Source organism: Sciurus vulgaris (assembly GCF_902686455.1).
Source record: "Sciurus vulgaris genome assembly, chromosome: 15".
Taxonomy (NCBI): Eukaryota; Metazoa; Chordata; class Mammalia; order Rodentia; family Sciuridae; genus Sciurus; species Sciurus vulgaris.
In genome coordinates, this window is record NC_136476.1 from 27,413,215 (window position 1) to 27,433,392 (window position 20,178).

The following is a 20,178-nucleotide window of genomic DNA, read 5'->3' on the forward strand; positions in this document are numbered from 1 at the left end:
TGATGGGAGGCTTTTTATTACTCAGTCTTGTTATTAATCTGGTTTTCTATTTATGATTCAGGGTTGGTCAGGTGTATTTGTGTAGGAATTTGTCCATTTCTTCTAGATTATCAAGTTTTTGATCTATAGTTGTTCATCAATGATGTCTCATGATCTTTTATATTTCTGTCATGTCAGTTGTACTCTTTTCATCTGATTTTGAGTTCTCTCTTGAAGAAGCAACTATTTGTTTCATTGATCTTTTGTGATTTTATTTTAATCTCCATTTATTTCTGCTCAGATCTTTATTTCTTTCCTTCTAGTAATTTTGGCCCCAGTTTGTTCTTGTTTTTCTAGTTCTTTGAGATGTGACAATAGATTGAGATCTTTCTACTTTTTGGATATGGACATTGATTGACAGCATCTTCCCTCTTTGTACTGCTTTGCTGTATCACATAGGTTTTGGTATGTTGGGTATTCATTTTAATTTGTTTCAAGTAATTTTTTAATTTCCTTCTTGATGTCTTTAATTAAGTTGTTTAATTTTCATGTATTTTATAGTTTCCAAAGTTTATCGTGTTATTGTTTTCTAGCTTTGTTGCATTATGATCAAAAAAGATATTTGATATGATTCAATTTCTTTACGTTTATGAAGACTTGTTTTGTGGGCTCTCATATGATCTTTCCTAGAGAATGTTTCATGTGTCAGTAGCTGCTGGACTGAATAATCTGTAGATGTCTTTGGGTTCATTTGGTCTAGAGTACAATTTAATTTTGCTGGTTTTTGGCATTTCTGTATGCATGAGCATTGCTGGAAATGAGATGTTAAAGTCCCAAACTATTGTGGTAATGGAGTCTATCTTTCCCTTTAGGTCTATCAATGTTTGTTTTACTTATTATCTATTGGTTTCACATGCATTTAGAATTATTTCCTCTTGCTGAATTGACCTTTATGTAATGATCTTACTTTTATCTTTTTAATGATTTTCATTTAAAGTCTATTTTACCTGATGTAGGTAGGGTTATTTCTGCTTTCTTTTGGATTCCATTTGCAAAGAATATCTTACTGCATCCCTTCCCTTTCAAACTATGTGATGTGTGAATATCTTGTAAGCAACATACAGTTGAATCTTGTTTTTTAATTCATTTAGTCACTATGTCTTTTAATTGGAGAATTTAATTCATTTGCATTCAAGATAATTGTTGATAGGTAAGGTCTTATTGTCATTATGTAACTTGTTTTTGGTTTTATTGAAGTTCTTTTCTTTCTCTCTTTCTTAGTCTTCCTTGGTGGTTAAGTGAATTATTCCAGTGTGTGTCAATAATTTGCACACTTTTTCTGGCTCATCTATTTTAGATTTTTGCTTTTTGGTTACCATGACACTTTCAAAAACATCTTCTGATTGTAACAAGATATTTTAAAATGATAGCAACTTAATATGACAGTGAAGAACAGAAACAAATGAATAAGAGAACATATGCTGTGAAAACTATTTGTATTTATTCCTCCCTACATCTTGAATTTTTTTTTTTTTTTTTTTTTTTTTGGTACCAGGGCTTGAACTCAGGGACACTCGACCACTGAGACACATCCCTGCCCTATTTTGTATTTTATTTAGGTACAGAGTCTCACTGAGTTGCTTAGGGACTCCCTGTTCTGAGGCTGGCTTTGAACTTGTGATCCTCTTACTTCAGTTTCCCAAGCCTTTAGGATTACAGGTGTGAGCCAGCACACCCCGCTCACATTATGAATTTTTTATATACATTTTTGCATCCTTCTATATTGCCTATCATTTAACATAGTCATTTTTAATCATTTTGCCTTTTAAACTTCATATTAAAGATATCTTTTATATCACCATGCTTCCAATTTAAAAAAAAATTTTATTAAAATATTTTTTATTTTTACAAACACATTTTGATTCATTGTACACAAATGGGGTACAACTTTTCATTTCTATGGTTGTACACAATGTATATTCATACCATTCTTGTAGTCATACATATATATATATATATAGGGTAATACTGTCTGTTTCATTCTACTGTTTTTCCATTCCCACTCCCTCCCACCCCTTTTTCCTCTACATCATCCGAAGTTCTTTCATTCTTCTCTTCCCCCTCCACCCCCCATCGTTACATATTGTCATGCACTTATCAGAGAAAACATTTGACCTTTGGTTTTGGGGGCTTGGCCTATTTCACTTAGCATATTTTCTAACTTCATCCATTTACCAGCAAATGCCATAATTTTACTTTTCTTTGTGACTGAGTAATATTCCATGGTGTACATATACCACAGTTTCTTTATCCATTTGTCAGTTGAAGGGCATCTAGGTTGGTTCCACAATCTAGCTATTGTGAATTGAGCTGCTATGAACATTGATGTGGCTGCATCACTGTTTTTAAGTCCTTTGGGTATAAACTAAGGAGTCAAATAGCTGGGTCAAATGGTGGGTCCATTCCAAGCTTTTTGAGAAATCTCCATACTGCTTTCCAGAGTGACTGTACCAATTTGCAACTCCACCAGCAATGTATGAGTGTGCCTTTTTCCCCACATCCATGCCAACACTTACTATTGCTTATGTTCTTGGTAATAGCCATTCTAATTAAAGGTAGATGAAATCTTTAGGGTGGTTTTAATTTGCATTTCTCTAATTACTAGGGATGATGAGCACTTTTTCGTATATTTGTTGATCACCTATAAATCTTCTTCTGTGAAATGTCTGCCCATTTCCTTAGCCCATTTATTGATTGGGTTCTTTGTATTTTGGCTGTAATGTTTAAGTTCTTTATAAACTTTGGAGGTGAGTGCTCTGTCTGAAGTATGTGTGGAAAAGATTTTCTCCCACACTGTAGGTTCTCTTTTCACATTATTGATTGTTTCCTTTGCTGAGAAAAAAACTTAGTTTGAATCTATCCCACTTATTGATTCTTGCTTTTATTTCTTGAGCTATGGGGGTCTTGTTAAGGAAGTCTGGTCCTAAGCCAACATGATGGAGATTCGGGACTACTTTTTCTTCCATTTGGTGAAGGGTCTCAGGTCTAATTCCTAGATCCTAGATCTATTTTGAGTTGAGTTTTATACAGGGTGAGAGATAGGTGTTTAATTTCATTTTACTGCATATGGATTTCCAGTTTTCCCAGCACCATTTGTTGAAGAGGCTATCTTTTGTTTATTGTAAGTTTTTGGCACCCTTGTCTACTATGAGGTTATGGTACTTATGTAGGTATGTCTCCGTGTCTTCTATCCTGCACCATTGATCTACCTGTCTATTTTGGTGCCAGTACCATGCCGTTTTTGTTACTATTGCTCTATAGTAGAGTTTAAGCTCTGGTCTAGTGATACCTCCTGCATCTCTCTTCCTGCCCAGGATAACTATGGCTATTTTGGGTCTTTTGTTCTTCCAGATGGCCTTTGGAAGTATGGCCATTTTGATGATGATAATTCTACCTATCCAGGAATATGGGAGATCTTTCCATCTTCTAAGGTCTTCCTTAATTTCTTCAATGTTTTGTAGTTTTCATTGTAAAGATCTTTTACCTCCTTGGTTAGATTGATTCCCAAGTATTTTATTTTATTTTTTTGAGGCTATTGCAAATGGACCATGCTTCCAATGTAAGCATTCTGAATTTATTTGCATAATGGCCCCTACCAGTGCATTTTATACCTTCCTATGTTTTCTTTGTACTCATTAATATCACTTTCTTTCAGTTTGAGAACCTCTTTAGCATTTCTTGTAGAAGAGATATGGTGGAGATATATTTTCTCAGCTTCTGTGAGAATGTCTTGATCACTCTTGCATTTATCAAGAATAGCTTTGCTGGGCACAGTAATTTCTGTTTTTTTTTTTTGTTGTTGTTGTTGTTGTTTTGTTTTTTTCTCTTCAATACTGTGAAAAATCATGCCATCTTGTCCTGGTTTTTAAGTTTTCTCCTGAAAAGTCTCTGGTCAAGTAAACTGGGATACTCTTACATGGTTTTATATTTTTTTTCCTTTGAAATCTTGAGAATTTTTTTTTTTTTTTTTTTTTTTTTTTTTTTACCATGGGAGCTCGATTATAAGATGTCTTAGGGTAGACTTGAGTTAAATTCGACTTTCCTATATGGAGATATTTGTATCCTTCTCCAGATTTAGGAAATTTCCTGTTATTTATTTGAACAAGCTTTCTATCTCTTAGGCATTCTCAAGTCTTGTGAATCTCAACAATCTGAATAATAAGTTCTTGTAACTTTCATTTCTCTTCTTTTTTAAATCTCCAACAATGTATTTTCAAGTAGCCTGTTACTGAGCTAATTCTTTGTTGTTTATCCAACCTGCTATTGATGACATCGAGTTTTTAATTTTTGTGAGTCTATTTTTCAGTTCAAGAATAATTTTTTAACAGCTTCCATTTCTTAAAGTTACTGTTAAAGTATTGAAATGTTTTTCTGTGTTTTCTTTATGATGATTGAGTTTCCTTAAAACAGATGCTTTAAGTTCTACACATTATCCTGTAGTAATTACTGCCTGGTCAGTTTCTGGAACTTTGTGTGCCAGGTAAGGTCATGTTCCTGAAAACTCTTAATGCTTATTGACATGTGACATCAAGTGGGCATTGAAGGACTTCCATTCATTTCAGTCTTCCTAATCTGGCTTGCTTTGTGCCTATTTTTCCAGAAATTCCAGAAATTTTTTACTTTTCTCTGAGACTATAGTCATTTCCACTATTTCAGCACTGATGGTACCCGGTCAATACTTGCTAGGAGTCTGCTATTGGCATGTTGTCAATATTTCAGTACTAAAGGGTAGTCCAAGCCCAGGTTTGCCTCAAATAAATTGTAGGTCTTATTATTAAGAGAAAAAGAGAGTATTAAGTGTTCCCACAAGCCTCTTCCTGGAACTAGGTTAGGCACACTTGCCTCATTCACAGTTATTAGTCTGTGGTTAGACACTACAGGGTTCTGCCCAGTTCTAGGCAGTGTCATCCAAGATGGATCAGCTGAAACTCCTGGATCTGTTGCCATCAATGCTGTATCACACCCAGAACCCATAGCCCATCAAGACCAACACAGCAATGAGGTAGAGGCAAGGCCCATAGTACTGTGGGCTGTTTATTACCAAGGTGAACTCATGATCCATCACCAATGCAACCAGCTATAGTTGATAGAATTCCAATAGATTGTGGTTCTCTTTCTTTTCTTCACACTGAATGGTCTCTTCAGATCATGAGGCTGGGGACAAGAGCCATTAGGATCTGCCCAATGTTAGGTTTCATCAGACTAGAAGTCCAGGGCATAGTCTTGTGCTTACTACTCTGGCTAGTACTGGTGAAGGCAGCCCTTGGCAGCCTAGGCTGACATTAAGATGAATTGTGCCCAATTTTCACGGCTACAAGGACCTACATGGTTCTACAAGTGCACTAGGCCTACAACACAGCTGTTTGTGATGTAGGACAACGCATGAATCTATCCCACTGTTTGGCACAGGTTTTTGCCTGGTTCCAGGGCAATTTTAAATTCCTATCTGTGAGCAATGACCTGGTGATAGCTGTGCTGCCTGAGATTAGGGGATGAGTGGTGGAGAGAGTGCTTTGGCAAAGGCTGGCATGAGCTGGGTCATGCTTGAATCTTATGGCCACAGGGGCCTGCATAATTTTAGGAGGATGGGTGTGCCACGGTCTTCTCCAAGGCTGAAACTAATGAAGCTGAAACTTGGGTCTGCCTCACCAGTGTACGGGTCCCTGCTTGATGCCAGAGATGGTCTAGAGATTCCATCTGTAAGCTCTGGCTTGTTTGGGGCCTTCAGTTTTCTACCAGTTTCTGGGTCTCACTGTGTTTCCTGCCTGGCTCTCCAGAGGATGGAGATTGCTCCCTGCTGTGCTACCCAAAGTTGGAGGAGGCGTGGAGGCAATCAGCTGCCTGGCCTAAAACTGTTCCAGTGATAGAACTACAGATATTGGCCTGGCAGTATGTGGGGCTTTGTCTAGCATTGGGTTTCACTGGGCAATTCTGGGTTTCAAGTTTAAGGCCTGGACTTATTTCTCTCTCCTTCTCCCCAAGTGGGAAGTGTCTCTCTTTACACTGCTGCTTGGGGGAAGGAGGGTGACAAAAGTAATTTTTTCCTTTGTCTTCTTCAATCTTTTTGTTTTACTAAAAACAGGCCCTATGGTCTCTCACCTAATTTCCTTAGTTTTTCTGAAGGTAGTTTGTGCTTAGCTTCATCTGTGAGGAGTGAATGATTGAGGATATTAGCCACCATATTGCTCTGCTTCTACAAGTTATGTTTTAATTTACTGAAATTATTTTAAAAAGTTTAATCTTGGATAGGATTAGGTAAAAGAGCCTTAAGCTAGTTATTAATTGGGTAATTAATAATTTCTGCATGTGTGTATATGTACAGTTATATTTTGTCATCGTTGGCATTCTAATCAGATATCTGTATAAAATAATTGCAATGATCAAAATACCAGAAACAACATACTTTGAATCTTGTTCTAAGTTTTTGGATAAGGATCATGTGCTACACAATCAAATCTGCAAAACTAAAGACTAATTAGGCAAAGAGAAAGAGGAAGAGTCTAATATTCAGTTCAGTATCAGAATTCAAAAATAAGGTTTAAATAAATAGGATTGTTTCATTCGGTCATTTCCATGGCAACAAGTAGTTTTCCTGATGTTGATGATTCCATTAACCAACATACCAGTGGTTTGCCTTTCCTTAACTCATGAAATCGATAAGCAGCAACTTTTACATTAGAATATTTATTGCTATTTGGCAAGGAGAAAGCCACCTAAGAATCTATCCTAGAACTTTTGTTTTTGCTGTCAGGGAAGTAAACTCTTCCACTTGCTTGGCTTGCAGTGCTGTGGTCCTCAAGATTCCAGGAACCACAAAGAGGAGCTTAAAATTCACATTAATAAAAAATCAGGCAGGAAGATGGGGAAAGATGTCAGGTCTTTAAGACATGACCTAAGCTCTGAATTCAGTTGTGCCTATAGAGTGTGTCCTCCTATTCTTTTAGTATGAATCTGTCCTTCGACTTTCTGTATATGAGCCAATGAACGTCTCTATTTTCCTGGAATCAGACTTCATCACTCACAACTTAGAGTGCTATCTTCATGGATTCCATATTTTCCTTGATAGCAGTTGAGTGCAACTTTGTTACTTGTGTGATTTTTCTCTGACTAGACCATAACTTCTATGTAAACAATAGCACTATTGTATTTGTCCAGAGCTACTTGCTCAATACTTAGAGCAGTTCTGATCCATTATTGGTATTCAATAATACTGAATGAGTAAATAATCCATGTTCGTGAAAGTTTTTTAAAAAGTAACTCAATGGAGCTGTTTTTATGTGCATGAGAGCCACCTATCATTTCAAGATAATCATACTTACATATATTGTAATGTATTTTATACAGTAGTCATCTTCCACAAAGTAAGCATTGTCTATGATCTCTTTCTTTGCTGTGTGGATGTGGGCGAACTCTGAGCCCATTGACTTACCAATGGATAGTGCTTACCTCAAGGCAGGCACTTGTAAATAGTAGACTCCTGGTAAACAGAATTACTATTAGTACAAAGGGGCTCACTAGATGACCAGAAGAGAAGAGGGAACATATAGCCAATTCAAAACCAATGCACTTGAGTGGACAAAAGCAAAGGCTGGGGCTGCATAACACTGACATTTTTATTAGAATTCATTTGTAACAAATGGAACTTGTGTCAGCAAAGAACTGATTTTCATACAGACTTCTTTCGCCACCAATGTAACGAAGTAAGAAAATAAAAAGCACGCCTTTCATTCTGTAAAACATTTACGCGTACTACTAATTAGAGGTAATTGTATTTTTTTAACAAGCCATTTTACAAGTTATTTTTTAAGTTCTCAGTCTATGCATCCAAAACGAGAGCAAAGAACACAACTGTTATTATCTTTGTAAAGACACTCCAAGCTTGGATGGCAAAGCCACATAACGGATGGATAGGATGGATCTGCAGCCTTCTGATCTCTGCTGGAGTATCAGGGCACCCATAAACCCAAAGGAAAAACAAAACCCAAAAAAGGAAAATGAAAAGGGAATTGAAAGAAAAGGGGCTAAAACAAAGCAAAACCAAACATAAAGAGGAAAGAAAAAAAATCTGCATTATTGCAGGTTTTTTTCATTCCCTTTTTTATGTTGTATTATTTACATACACATAAATGAATTTCCGAAGCAGTTTCTTACAGATGGGTTCAAGTAATAACATTATTGGGTGTAGAATCAATAGGGCAGTGCATAGTACAAAGGTATAGAAAGTGCAAAGTTCCCTAGAGGCCCTTCCCTCCCCTGGCTGTCCTCGCCGTTGTCTAACCATGCAAATCATTTTTAAAAAAGAGCTAAAATAAAGTTCTGTACAAATCACTTTTTATATATTTTGATTTTTTTTACCATTGTAACTAATTACAAAATTATACATAACTACACGTACATAGGTAAATAATAGCACCGTACTGGTTATGATGATGAAAATAATTGAAAACTTCAAAGTTTATGGTAATGGCAGATAAAGATGTTTACCTGGGAAATTATAACTTGAATGGTTGTACAGAAAAGTACAGAGTGGAATGCACATCAATGACAGTAAGGGAGTTAGTTCTAGGAACAGATCCTGAACAGTAAGATTTCTGGAATAGTCTCCGCCTCCTTCGTCTATGGTATGCATCCCATTCGTTTTCTCCCTGTGATTATTGTCATTTTTTTCCCTTTGCCACATGGGCAGTGTTTGTTTCAAGGAGACAAACTGCTCACTGGCCGATGGTTCTGGTGTGTGATACTCCATCAGATTCTACATGTCCGACATGGCGTGTCTGGATGAGGCAATGTCTGTCTGACCCCCTTTGTTTCACTAAAAGAAAATTACAGCACTGAGTAATCTGGCACTTGGATAAATCTTCAAAAGATACAAACGAAAAGAAAACAACAGACCCACATAGTGCACATTCTTTTCTGGTTCTGATGTAGGTTAGAGAGTCTCATTCTGAGGTAGCCTTCTAGATACTTTTTTTTTTTTTTTTTTAAAGTATTATATATATTTTCTTTTTTTTTCTTTTTTTTTTTCTTTTTTACAAAAGTGCTCAAATATGATGCTTGCAAGTGTTTGGTCTCTTGGATTTAATTCTGCTAACAATGGGAAAATGTGAAAACAAATATCCGTCCATGCAGAATATCCATAAAGTTAAAATTAAATCAAAATATTATATTGATATCAAAACTCTGTTCGAGTTCTTAGGATTTCTTTTTTTTTTTTTTTTTTTGAGGGTTCTTAAAAAATCATGTAAGGTGATGTGGCAAACTCATGCCACCATCCATGGCTTCCTACATAAATGAAGTTGGAATATTTGGGGGAAAGATATTTATTAATTTCCCCTTTCAGAAAAATCCTAATGGAATATCAAATATATCCCAAAGTTGCCAATGATGTGTGTTGCTAAAATAAGTTGGGTGCAGCTACTGCATGTTCCAGAGCAGATTTGGAAGGGATTATAAATAAAACAAGTAGCTTTTCCTGATGTTGACAATTACGAACGGAAGGGCCCTGATTATCCAAGTGCTTTGGGCTGGTACAATCACTAACATCCCCGACTTGGTTGAAAACTAGGAATGCATATTATTCAAAGAGTTTTTGTACATGTGGTAAACAGATAATGTTTTAATTGAAAGAGTAACAGACAGGAACAACTAATGGAAATATGAACCAAAAGCTAAAAGGAAATGCTATTAAAATAGGCATCAATTATAAGGCACTCTAAATGCAAAACTAAAATTGAAACAAAACAAAGTACAGCACTTCCCAGGAATGCTGTATGCCACAAAATGTTTCTGACTGAACAGAGTAACATGAGTTTGGCTTTGCCCCTGTTACATATCATAAATGCAAATTTCATAGCACATACTATAGACAATATACGATTGAATACACTTTTTAAACAACTTGATAGCTGATATATTACAACATTCTCCCCTCTAAAGGGATATGCACTGACCTTTCCCACATGCACACCTCTTAGATATTGAATAATTTTTTATTGCACTAGAGTGTTAGAAATATCGAACTTGGTTGGAAGCCTGGCGAACAAAACAGTATTCGTGAATATGACTGGGTGGGTGGGTGGGTGGGGGAAAATCAGGGGGTGAGGTTTGACAATCACTGATGTGCATTCCTCGTTTCCCTTTAAAAAAATTAAAGTTTTGTGATAATAAGGAACGCCAATGTTATAAAATTAGGGACAAACTGAAAAAGATGCTACGATAGCTCTATCCTTAAGAAAATTAATAGTGGAAGAACTGAATGATAGCTAAATCTTTGTGTGGACATACTGTCTATATATACATAGACACCCTTCTAAAATATGGATATATATGTATATATGTTAGCAGCAACTTTATACTTTGCGCCTCCCTGTTGATTCCAAAACCAAAACAAGATTCTCTTTGAGCATTTGAAGAGAATGGGTACTTTCTTGTCAATCAAAATTGAAGTGTAAAAGTAATATCTGATGAGACTGATACTGTAGATTAAGAGTGTTGCACAAAAATGTGCAAATTTCCAACTTATTTGATATTTCTACAGCAAGATATTACAGATAACAGTTTGACAGCTTAAAAAAATCTACGATTTGGAAATAAAAAATGAAGAGTTATGTAACTTTTTAAAATTCACTTTATCGAATGATACATTTCGTTAAAAAAAAGTTTACACAGTTAGAAATGAAGCACAGGTCAGCAGTATCTTTACAATACTAAAAAACTAAATCAAGGACTTTCTTTTAAACATCCCCACCCTCACCCCTAAGATGCTGTTATGAGTGGCATGGTGGGAAGGGGCGATGTTGAAGCAGAGTCCGTCTAATCGTGAGAAGCCACACCAGCAAACATCTCACGCTGAACAGTAGCACTCTGGCAATTTCGCTCTGTACCTATCAAGCAATCTGAACAAGATGGTGGTTCTTTGCTGTGATTTCTTCTTCCCTTTATTTTGAATCCTCAAGGTATCTGTAAATAAAATCCTTCAGATGCCTCGTAAGTCAGGATTCTCTTTATTATTTTTCGGGTTAGATTATTAAACTGTGAATTCTTGGTCCACCTGGAATAGTTTGTTTTTAATTTGTTTTGTGTGTAATAGTCCCACTAAGTGGTTGTTAGCTAGAAGTTAAGAAGGACTTCTCAAGTGCCCTGTATGGCTCAGAAGAGACTCCATGGATAGCGAAGGGCCTGTAGTAAAAATCCTGAAAGGGTCAGGGGTTTCTACGTTGCATAGTGATCAAAGCTGCCCAGGTACTCTAGTGCGGCTCGGTAGCAAAACTGGTACTGATCCTGCAGGAGACAGGGCATGGGAAAAGAGGAGAAAAATGAAAAGTTATATTGGAAAACAAACTGGAAACAAAATCACTACCTTCTTTAATCAGTTCATCCAATAACAGGTCGGTGAGAGTGAGCAAAGAGCAATTAGCCACATGGGATGTTCATTAGCTTTACCAATCAATTTGACTAGAAGTTTCCTAATGCCAAGTAGTGACAACTACAGTGAATATTACCTTCCAGACAAGTATGAACTGTTTTCCAAGTAGTAACAACTACCACCAACTGAACCCACAAATCCTACCATAGTCATCTTTTACAATGATCCCTTATTCGTGATAACTAATTCTCAGTCTGTAAGTTGAAAGAGGCTGATAGAAATACAAATGGCCTTTAAAGAAAGTCAGATTTATAGTTCCTATTGCCAACTGAGTTTAAATTCTGATTGGACAGGAGACCCTGCTGCCCAGAGTCACTCACTATCCCTTCTGATATTCATATGTAAGTGAGAGAGGCAGACATAAGCCAGATGGAACAGCAGGTTCACAAGCCACTTACACAGGGCACTGGACTTCCAAGCTTTTCACAAGACTGGCTGCCCACAACAAAAACTACCTGTGCAATTTGGTTTAATTCAGTGTGATTGCAAGTTGTCTGTTCTAGAGAGGCCCACATTAAAATAAAACAGAATGAAACATGCCCCTTTACAAACAAAGAAGAATGCTGTCATACTAGAATAAATTGGAGCATTGTTGGGGAGATGGAAAAAATTACAATTTATAGATGACTATAGGGATGAGACAAAGTAGGATTTTCTTCCCCATAAAAGAAACTTATTTTCGGTAGCCAATGGGGCTGAAAGTAGATAGTTTCTATTTTGCTTAAATGTGCATTTTTCTACAATAAAAATGGTAATGCAAAATAAATGGAGTTTGCTTTCCTATCTTGTCACAGTAAGTTGTTTGGCTAAGTGTTAAGGCTTTTTAAACGTCCAATTTCCCTCTGTCACCCCCAACACCCATTAAGTTTGTCAGACCGACATAATGTTTCAAGTATTGCAAAGCAAATGCTGGCATTATTTTGAAATCAAAGTCTGGAAGATATTGTGAATGACAAATTTAAGAACACATAAGTAAATTGTATAATTTCATGGCCATTTGACAAATACAAACACTTTCATTCATGTAATCCTTAGAAATGAACCGTCATTAGGCCAGATTGGCTCAATCATGATCTCGTATTTTTCTGAGAATTTCCATATCAATTATTGAAAATAGGAAGCTAATTTCTCTCAGTGTATGCAGGATTCAAATATTTAATTCGGAGCAGTTGAAGTAAAATGGACTGAGAGGGCATATTATGTACCATACATTTTATGTATATAAATAGGTAAGTATTAATCATTAAAGTTATATATGATTAATTGCCATTTTGTAGGTGTTAAGCTAAACTATCCTAAATCATCACCATTTAACACAGACTCTCATAAATTTCTGACATTAAGATGTAGATATTTTCACTCCATTTAAAGAAGGGTAAATAAGGTTCAATATTAAATATTTGATGCTTTTTCCACAGTATCTTATGCCTGGACTCTAGTGAGACACAGGCTTTTGAGATATGAAAAACTCATGCAGCTTTTTCTTACCTCTGTCTGTACCATGGCTGGCCGTTGTGTTCTTAACATTTTGACAGTCTGGAAGATATCTACAACGCCTTCATATCTCATTCTTTCCAAAACAATGCTCAGAGTTATGAAGACACCAGTTCTTCCAACACCCGCACTGCCAGAAAAAGAGGCAATATTCCTACTTGAGATGCTCATATTCTGGGCTGCCTTTGCTTGGGGGCGGACATTCTTCTACATTTCAAGTTTCTCCACAGCATTGTTCAGGAAAATGTGGTTTTGAGTGCACTAAGGGATTGCTCTTGGCATAGTGTGTCATGATAACATGTGAGATTGTCTTATAAATGACTTTGCAACTGAGGTTATGTGCCATTTCAGAAGGAGCAATAACACAAATGTTGTAAAATAAATGGATGAGAGAGGGTGAAAAAAAAAAGTTTAGGACTAGGGATATAATAGCTCAGTTGGTACAGCGCCTGCCTTGCATGCACAAGGCCCTGGGTTCAATCCCAGCACCACACACAAAAAAAAATAAAATAAAAAAAAATAAAATGTTTATGCTATTCATGCAGATCCTGACACTCTAGACCTTGTTTATAAAATATTTTTAAAGAATGAAACAATTCGGAAGAAGATGAAGTAAACTGGGCATCTTCAACTTTTCTAGTGCATCATGTACTCTGTAGTGACAATCTGCAGGGTGCCCCATCACCTCTTAAATTTGACATTGGTTTGGATTCTATAGCAGATTTTTTTTTTTTTTCTGAAATGGGAGGATTTTTCACTTAGTCTTCAGGGAGAGTTTTGAATATCCTGTATGTATGTATGTGTTGGGGAAATGTCATTTGTTCCATGGAAATCATAATGTTCAACAGATTCTCAAAGGGGTCCCTAATCTAAAAGAAACCTCTGTTTTGAGGTGATCAGCAACTACAACCCCAAGGTTTTGAGTTTCTCTCTTTTGTCTTTACTATTTCCAGATAATTCCAGACGCTTCACGGCAGCAAGAATGAAAATTGAATTCATAGCTCTTGTGCACTTAAGAAGTAGGAAAGCATCTGGAGGTTTAGGTAATGAGGAAAACAGTGAATAATCTGAAAAATCCCTACATTTTCAGATCCTAATTAAATGGCACGTGTAACGCTTGGGCAAAGGCTGTAGAAAATGGATGGATTCAGTTACTGGGGGATGTAGCTGACAGGCATATATAAATAGTGTGTCCCATTATAAACTGCAATTTCTACACAGAAATGTTAAGTGAGGCTTTAAAATCCACAGGCAGTCTTTAAACAGCAACTGAGGATGTCCAACAGCAGCCACAGATTCTGCTAAGATGGAGCAGAGGACCTTGAAGGTCCCTTTTAACCCTGAACGTCTCAGTGCTAAGAGACTGTGATCTATAATTTTTTTTGTTGAATGGTCCAGGTATAGCAGAGTCTATCTTATGTTGATTGAATTGCTCCATTGTAACAAAAATACAGTGTTTGTGGCTTTCTACAAAGTATTTTCAAGAAAGGCACTGATCTTATAACTTCTAAATTTATTGATTTTAGCACATTACTTTAATAGGATATAAATTAGATAAGTGGTATTTTTAGGCAGTTCCCAGATAACAGCAAATTTTTAGAAGTCTTCAAAATATATTGATTTAAGGTGTGTGAAGAGCATGTCATAGTATTTACACTAAGTGCTTAAATCCTTGTGTGATGATAAAAGCAATGAAAAATAATAGATACATACTCTTATGTACTTGTGGGAATGCCCACAGCTAAAATGTGTATTAAGTTAAACATTATTTTCCTCAAGGATCATATGGGAAAAGTTTAAATTAGCATTTGGGCTAATTATGTGCAATATTAAAAGAAATGCCAAATATTTCAAGCCAGGTATACAACATCTACTTTGAATATTTGAGTCCATCTGTCACTTTCTATGTGCTCTTTGGTTTGTAGAGAGCAAAAGACTTTTGAGAACTCAGCATAAAGCAAATGTGTAAAAGTAAAATCTCTTTCTCACAGAATAGACCTGAGAAGAAAGGGGTGATAGTAAGGCTCTTAGAAATCAGCTGAGAAAATTTAAAGTCTAGAGAAATTTAAAGTCACAGAGCTACAAAGGAGTAGAACCAGGATGAGAACACATATCTTGAAGTCCCAGTCTAATATCTGTATTGTTTTTGGATTCTGCCTTCAGTGTCACTAAGAACTATAGACTTTTTTTTCTTTAAGATATCAAAGCAAAAGAAACCTGATAATCCCAGGGTTTGGGAGGCTGAGGTAGGAGGATCACAAGTTCAAAGCCAGCCTCGGTAACTGAGCAAGGCCCTACTCAAATTAAAGAGAACCTGTCTCAAAATGAAAAATAAAAACAGGCTGGGGATGTTGCTGAGTGGTTAAGCAACTCTGGGTTCAATTCCTGATACCAAAAAATAAATAAACCTGATAAACTCCTGGGACCATGAAAAGATTAGAAACTTGCTACCCTCCTAAAATATGGTAGTTGAAGTAAAATTAGATAAATTCCGTTTACCATAGGTTTTTTTGCATAGTACCTTCCAAAAGCACTAAATTTATGGTGAATGTCTAAATCGTTTACTTGGTATTTCTATTAACTTCAATGACTTAAATTATAAAATGTTCTAGAAACTGTTAAAAATAATTAAATTGAAGGTGCTTCATTTTCTGATGTAGCAACAATTTTCAAGCAAATTGCATTTTTAAGTGAGGTACCATTCGAATCACTTATCGACTGGTGAGAATTAGTATTGTCATTAAGACTTGATAGCTATTTATGGCTTTCCAAGAAGACAAACACAAGAGAAAGATACAGGAAGATAGTTATCAGTGCAGTGCTATGAAAGCAAAGCAAATAAGAATAGAACGGATTAGCACAATAAATTATGATTAGGGAAAATACCAATACTTCCTGGCAAGGAAAATCAGAGTTTTTTTTTTTGTTTGTTTGTTTTTTTCCCCTACAAAAGGTAAATTTGGGGGATAAAAAATTTTCCTCTGATTTTTCGCAACATATTTATGAGAATAAATTTTCAACTATGCAGATTCACAACAATAATACTTATTTTCAATGTTATTACTGAACTAATCACAAAGGGAAAGTCAGCATTCATGATTTTTCAACTCACCTGCAATGGACTGAAATGGGTCCATCTTGGCCAAACTGTTCTTTTGTTTTATGGACTTGGCCGATGAAGTCAATAAATCCTTCTCCAGACTTTGGCACTCCTTGCTCTGGCCAGTCAGTGAACTGGAACTGCCTCACTGTTCGGGACTGGCCGTCCTTTACAGGGAAAACCACACACCAGGCCACAGAGAGAGGAGGGGGCAGCAAATGCACAGACCACAAGAGTAATCATTTTTTCCCAAAAATGAAAAGAGTAGAAAAAGTTAGACACACACTTAAGTTTTGAGTTAAATGTGTTACTATCTTAGCTGCTATTATGTTTAAATCAAATTCATTTCCTCATAATGCCTTGTTAAAAACCTAGCTTCTTTGATAGGAACCAAATAGTTCTATTAATGTTTCTGAGACCCAAAGTTTGGGGTCTGTATTCTTTCAGAAACTTCAAAATTTGTTAACTTCTGAATATGAAAAGGAATATCCAGAAAAGAGAGGTTTTGGTGTTGTCACCATAATTTCACATCTTCTGTGCTTATTTCTAACATTGTCAAATGCCAAATGGTGACATTTAAAGGATCTGACACTAACCAGGTAGATGCTGTTAACCTGGATGCCCCACCTGTCTCAGAGGCATAGTTTCTAACCATGGCAAGGGACACAGCAGATGCCTATGTTGTTGAACTGGAAGTGAAATATTCCTTAAGGAGGTGAAAGTAGTTTTTTTTTTTTTTTTTGCAAATAAATGCCCTTTTCTTAAAAGAACTCTTCCTGGCTGATGACAGGAATTAAGTAGGCTGTGGGGTACTTGTACAGAGACAATCCAAAAGGCAGAAAGAAAACAATCCAAATGTTTCTTCACTAAAGTGACTAGGTGAAATTGCTCTGGTGAAGTATGACAGTTTGAAGAAAAGACACTAACCACTTCTATTCTTTCAGGATTTTTTTTTTTTTTTTTTAAACACTGGAGCAGAAGGACCTCAGCTCACAGAAGCAGGAATAGTAATCATGCCCACCCAAATTTCTCCTTTGACTTATCAGGAGAGAGAGAATCCGAACTTCTAGCCTAGGAAGGCTGATCCCATTGGAAGAGGCTTCTTCCTTTCTATATACTTCTTTCCCATATAGGCATCCTGTTCCCAACATTCTGGGTAAATGGCAGAGACTTGATTGTTCTCCTTCAGTCATACTGAGAAGAGGGTGGCTCACCTAGCCTGGTGGTTCCTATAGGCACAGATTAGCGTCCTGACTGATACTATTTGAGGGTGGAGGTAGAAAAGGAAGATCATATAGACTTTGTGAGAACACAGAGGAATATAGAAATAACTGCTTGGCCCCATAACGAACTTGTAAATGGTTACCATAGAAGCATGATTTACTTCCTCCTATTCCTGGAAAAGGTTTGGAAAGCAAAGCTAGGTAATGTGGGTTTGTTCTCCTCTGAATGTCCTGGGGATTTCATTTCTGACCACAGTTGCTTTTAACAGCACGAAGAGGTCACATGCACAAACCTTTACTGTTTGGAGGAGAGACCACCTGATTCCATTTAAAGGTTACCTGTTAAACAATACTGTATTCTCAAGTGCCAACTTGTTTTCTGAACTGAGAAGTTGAGATTAGAAGCACACCAGGAGCACAAACAGCAAGTGCTGTGGTAGCTAAGAAAATTACACAATCACAGGGAGACTTTAAAAAGAGAACATGCAAGCGGTTCTTAATATTTCCTTTGCCTATTGAAATCAGATTTAATTTGGAAATATATGGAGTAGTAAAGATGTTTCTGCCATTGTCTCCTGTTTCCTGGTCTCCACTGTCAGAAATAATTGGTGACTTAACTTAAGATTTTTGCTCACATATGCTGAAAAGGCATTTTTTTCTTCTCTTAAGATTAGGGTTGGTCACCTAGGCATACCTGCTCGAACAACTCAAAAATGAAACCATAAACATTGCTGTCTTTAGGGTAGTTATTACTTCGACATTTTGGATTAACAAATCTGTCATCATGGCCAACACTCCTAACCACTTTCTCTCTTTGGGTAGAGAGAGAAAACTCTGGGCATTAGTACATGATCTCCAAATGTGAGTCTGAAGAAAGCTGATTTCCAGGAAAAAAATAAAATGGATCTAGTAAATAGCTTTACCCTGGAGTTTTACTCAACCCACCCACTGTGACAGTGCCTAAAACAAAGCAGGGCTTTGAACTGACCCAGTCTCCCCTAATAAGTATTTGTAATCATGGTTTGAGAATGGCCAAAGGCAAAGACATTAAAGTTTATGCACAGAACATCTTACATCAGGGATGAACCTTGGACCCAGCAATCTTGATAAAAAATGCAGAATGAAAATTAGCCAACAAGGGTCGTGGGTGCACAGCTCTCGTGGACAGACATATTAGCACACCGAGGAATAAACCATGCCAGGAATCAAATTAGAATGTGCAAAGCTTGTCAGATTCTTCTAAAGAATGCCATTTGCTCTGCAGTTTTAAAATCATACCAAATTAACCTCCAAGCCCACATGACCTAAAGGGCTTTGCAAAACAACAACATATTTACAGCCTCAAGTAATGAAGAAATCAAAAAACCTCCAAGAGAATGAGCTGAGAAGGTGAATGTAAGCACAGCCAACCAATCAGTAAATGTTTCCCAACATACTCACTCGCCCAGTGCATCCCCAAAGTTGGGCTGCCAGATGTTTCATTTGAATGAAAGCCAAATCTGGGTTTGTGAGAATGCTTGCCAGACAGAGGAAAAGCTACTCCGATGTTTAAAAAAAAAAAAAAAGTCATCCAGAATGGGTGATTTCTTTTCTCTCTGGGAGTATGGCTACTTGGCCAATGTTTTTCCCAGAAAAGTGTATTTTGGATGAATTTTCAGCTAATGGTTAAGACTGTCAACTTACCCTGGCATCTGTGACCTTGAATTCTCTTAGGATATACTGTGGCATGTTGTACTCAGCCATAGGATCTACAACAAAATACTGGTATCTTGCAGATCGTTCTGCTGGCCAGTATTGGTGGCATTTCTCCTGAAAGGAGGGATCAATGTTAAACTACATGAAGTATAAATAAAATTGCCTGTCAATACATCACCTCTTTTACTAATAAAATTTTGAAAATCAAGGCCATTCCAAGTGCATCTAATTCATTTTCTGTTTGAAAATCCAAAGCTCCCTGAGGATAGGGAAACCATCTGTTTTGATATTTGCCCATGATATCCAGCACAGGACCTGGCATACAGCAATTGCTTAATACACATCAGTTGAACACTTCAACAGGGCAAGTATCTTTCTATCTATAAATTATCCAATTGGCATCACACCACCACAGCTGACTTGGACTACTGTGGTTTGGAAAATCATCCAGGTGAATATAGAAAGACACTTCTGAATTGATCTGGTCCAATACCACTGAGGAACCTGGGGCTCAGGCAGTCTTAATGAGCTGAGTAAGCCCTGTAGAGCGTCAGATGCAAAATCAGAATAAGTCAGTTACTTTCGTACACTGATATTATTTTTGCTTTCTCTATGGGCTTTAAAAGTTGGGTTTTAGCTGTATATCTACCATTTTAATTTATACAAAGAAAAAAGAAAATTCCTTTAACAAATACGTCAAAATGCTTATGTGTTCTGAATCTAAGTGGTATCTGTAATACTCCATTATGAATATTTTAGAGTCATCATTTAAATACGTCTGGGATTATAACCTTGGAGAAACTATGTAACTTTCCAACACATTTAGTGGTCAGTCAAGGTAGGCAAGTAAAAATTAGCCCCAGGAATGGAAGAAATTCAAGTTCCCTCACACAGATGATACCACATTTATTCATTAAAGTCCAGCCTGTCCAGAGCAAAAGGAAGTAATGCTGGATTACACATAAATCCAACAGGAGCACCTGCTGACTTATTTGTCTCCATGATAGCGCTTCCTTGAAAACAAATCACGTAGATCTTTCCTCAAAATACACAAAGAGCTCCATGTGGTTTTGCAAATTAGAAACCAACAAGGAGTAATGAACAGTCCATATTGCATCTGTATTTAAAAGAAATGAGGTTGGTATTTTGGTAAAATGAAATCCCCTCTTCTCTGGAGAGTGAATCTCTTAGGAGGTGACACA

General features: G+C 36.6%; 1 protein-coding gene across 3 annotated transcripts in view; it reads right to left on the minus strand.

Annotated features, from left to right (window-relative positions):
- Positions 1-7,634: 7,634 nt before the first annotated feature.
- Positions 7,635-20,178, minus strand: part of PTPRD (protein tyrosine phosphatase receptor type D) — a gene marked incomplete at its 5' end in the record, with an annotated part of 242,588 nt that continues 230,044 nt past the window's right edge. For all 3 annotated transcript variants that reach the window (XM_079112996.1, XM_079112995.1, XM_079112994.1), the window contains 4 exons: positions 7,635-11,319; positions 12,953-13,088; positions 16,071-16,225; positions 18,965-19,090. In XM_079112996.1, coding sequence (XP_078969122.1) covers positions 11,251-11,319; positions 12,953-13,088; positions 16,071-16,225; positions 18,965-19,090 — 486 coding nt within the window. In that variant the 3' untranslated portion in view covers positions 7,635-11,250. The remainder of the gene's footprint in view (positions 11,320-12,952; positions 13,089-16,070; positions 16,226-18,964; positions 19,091-20,178) is intronic.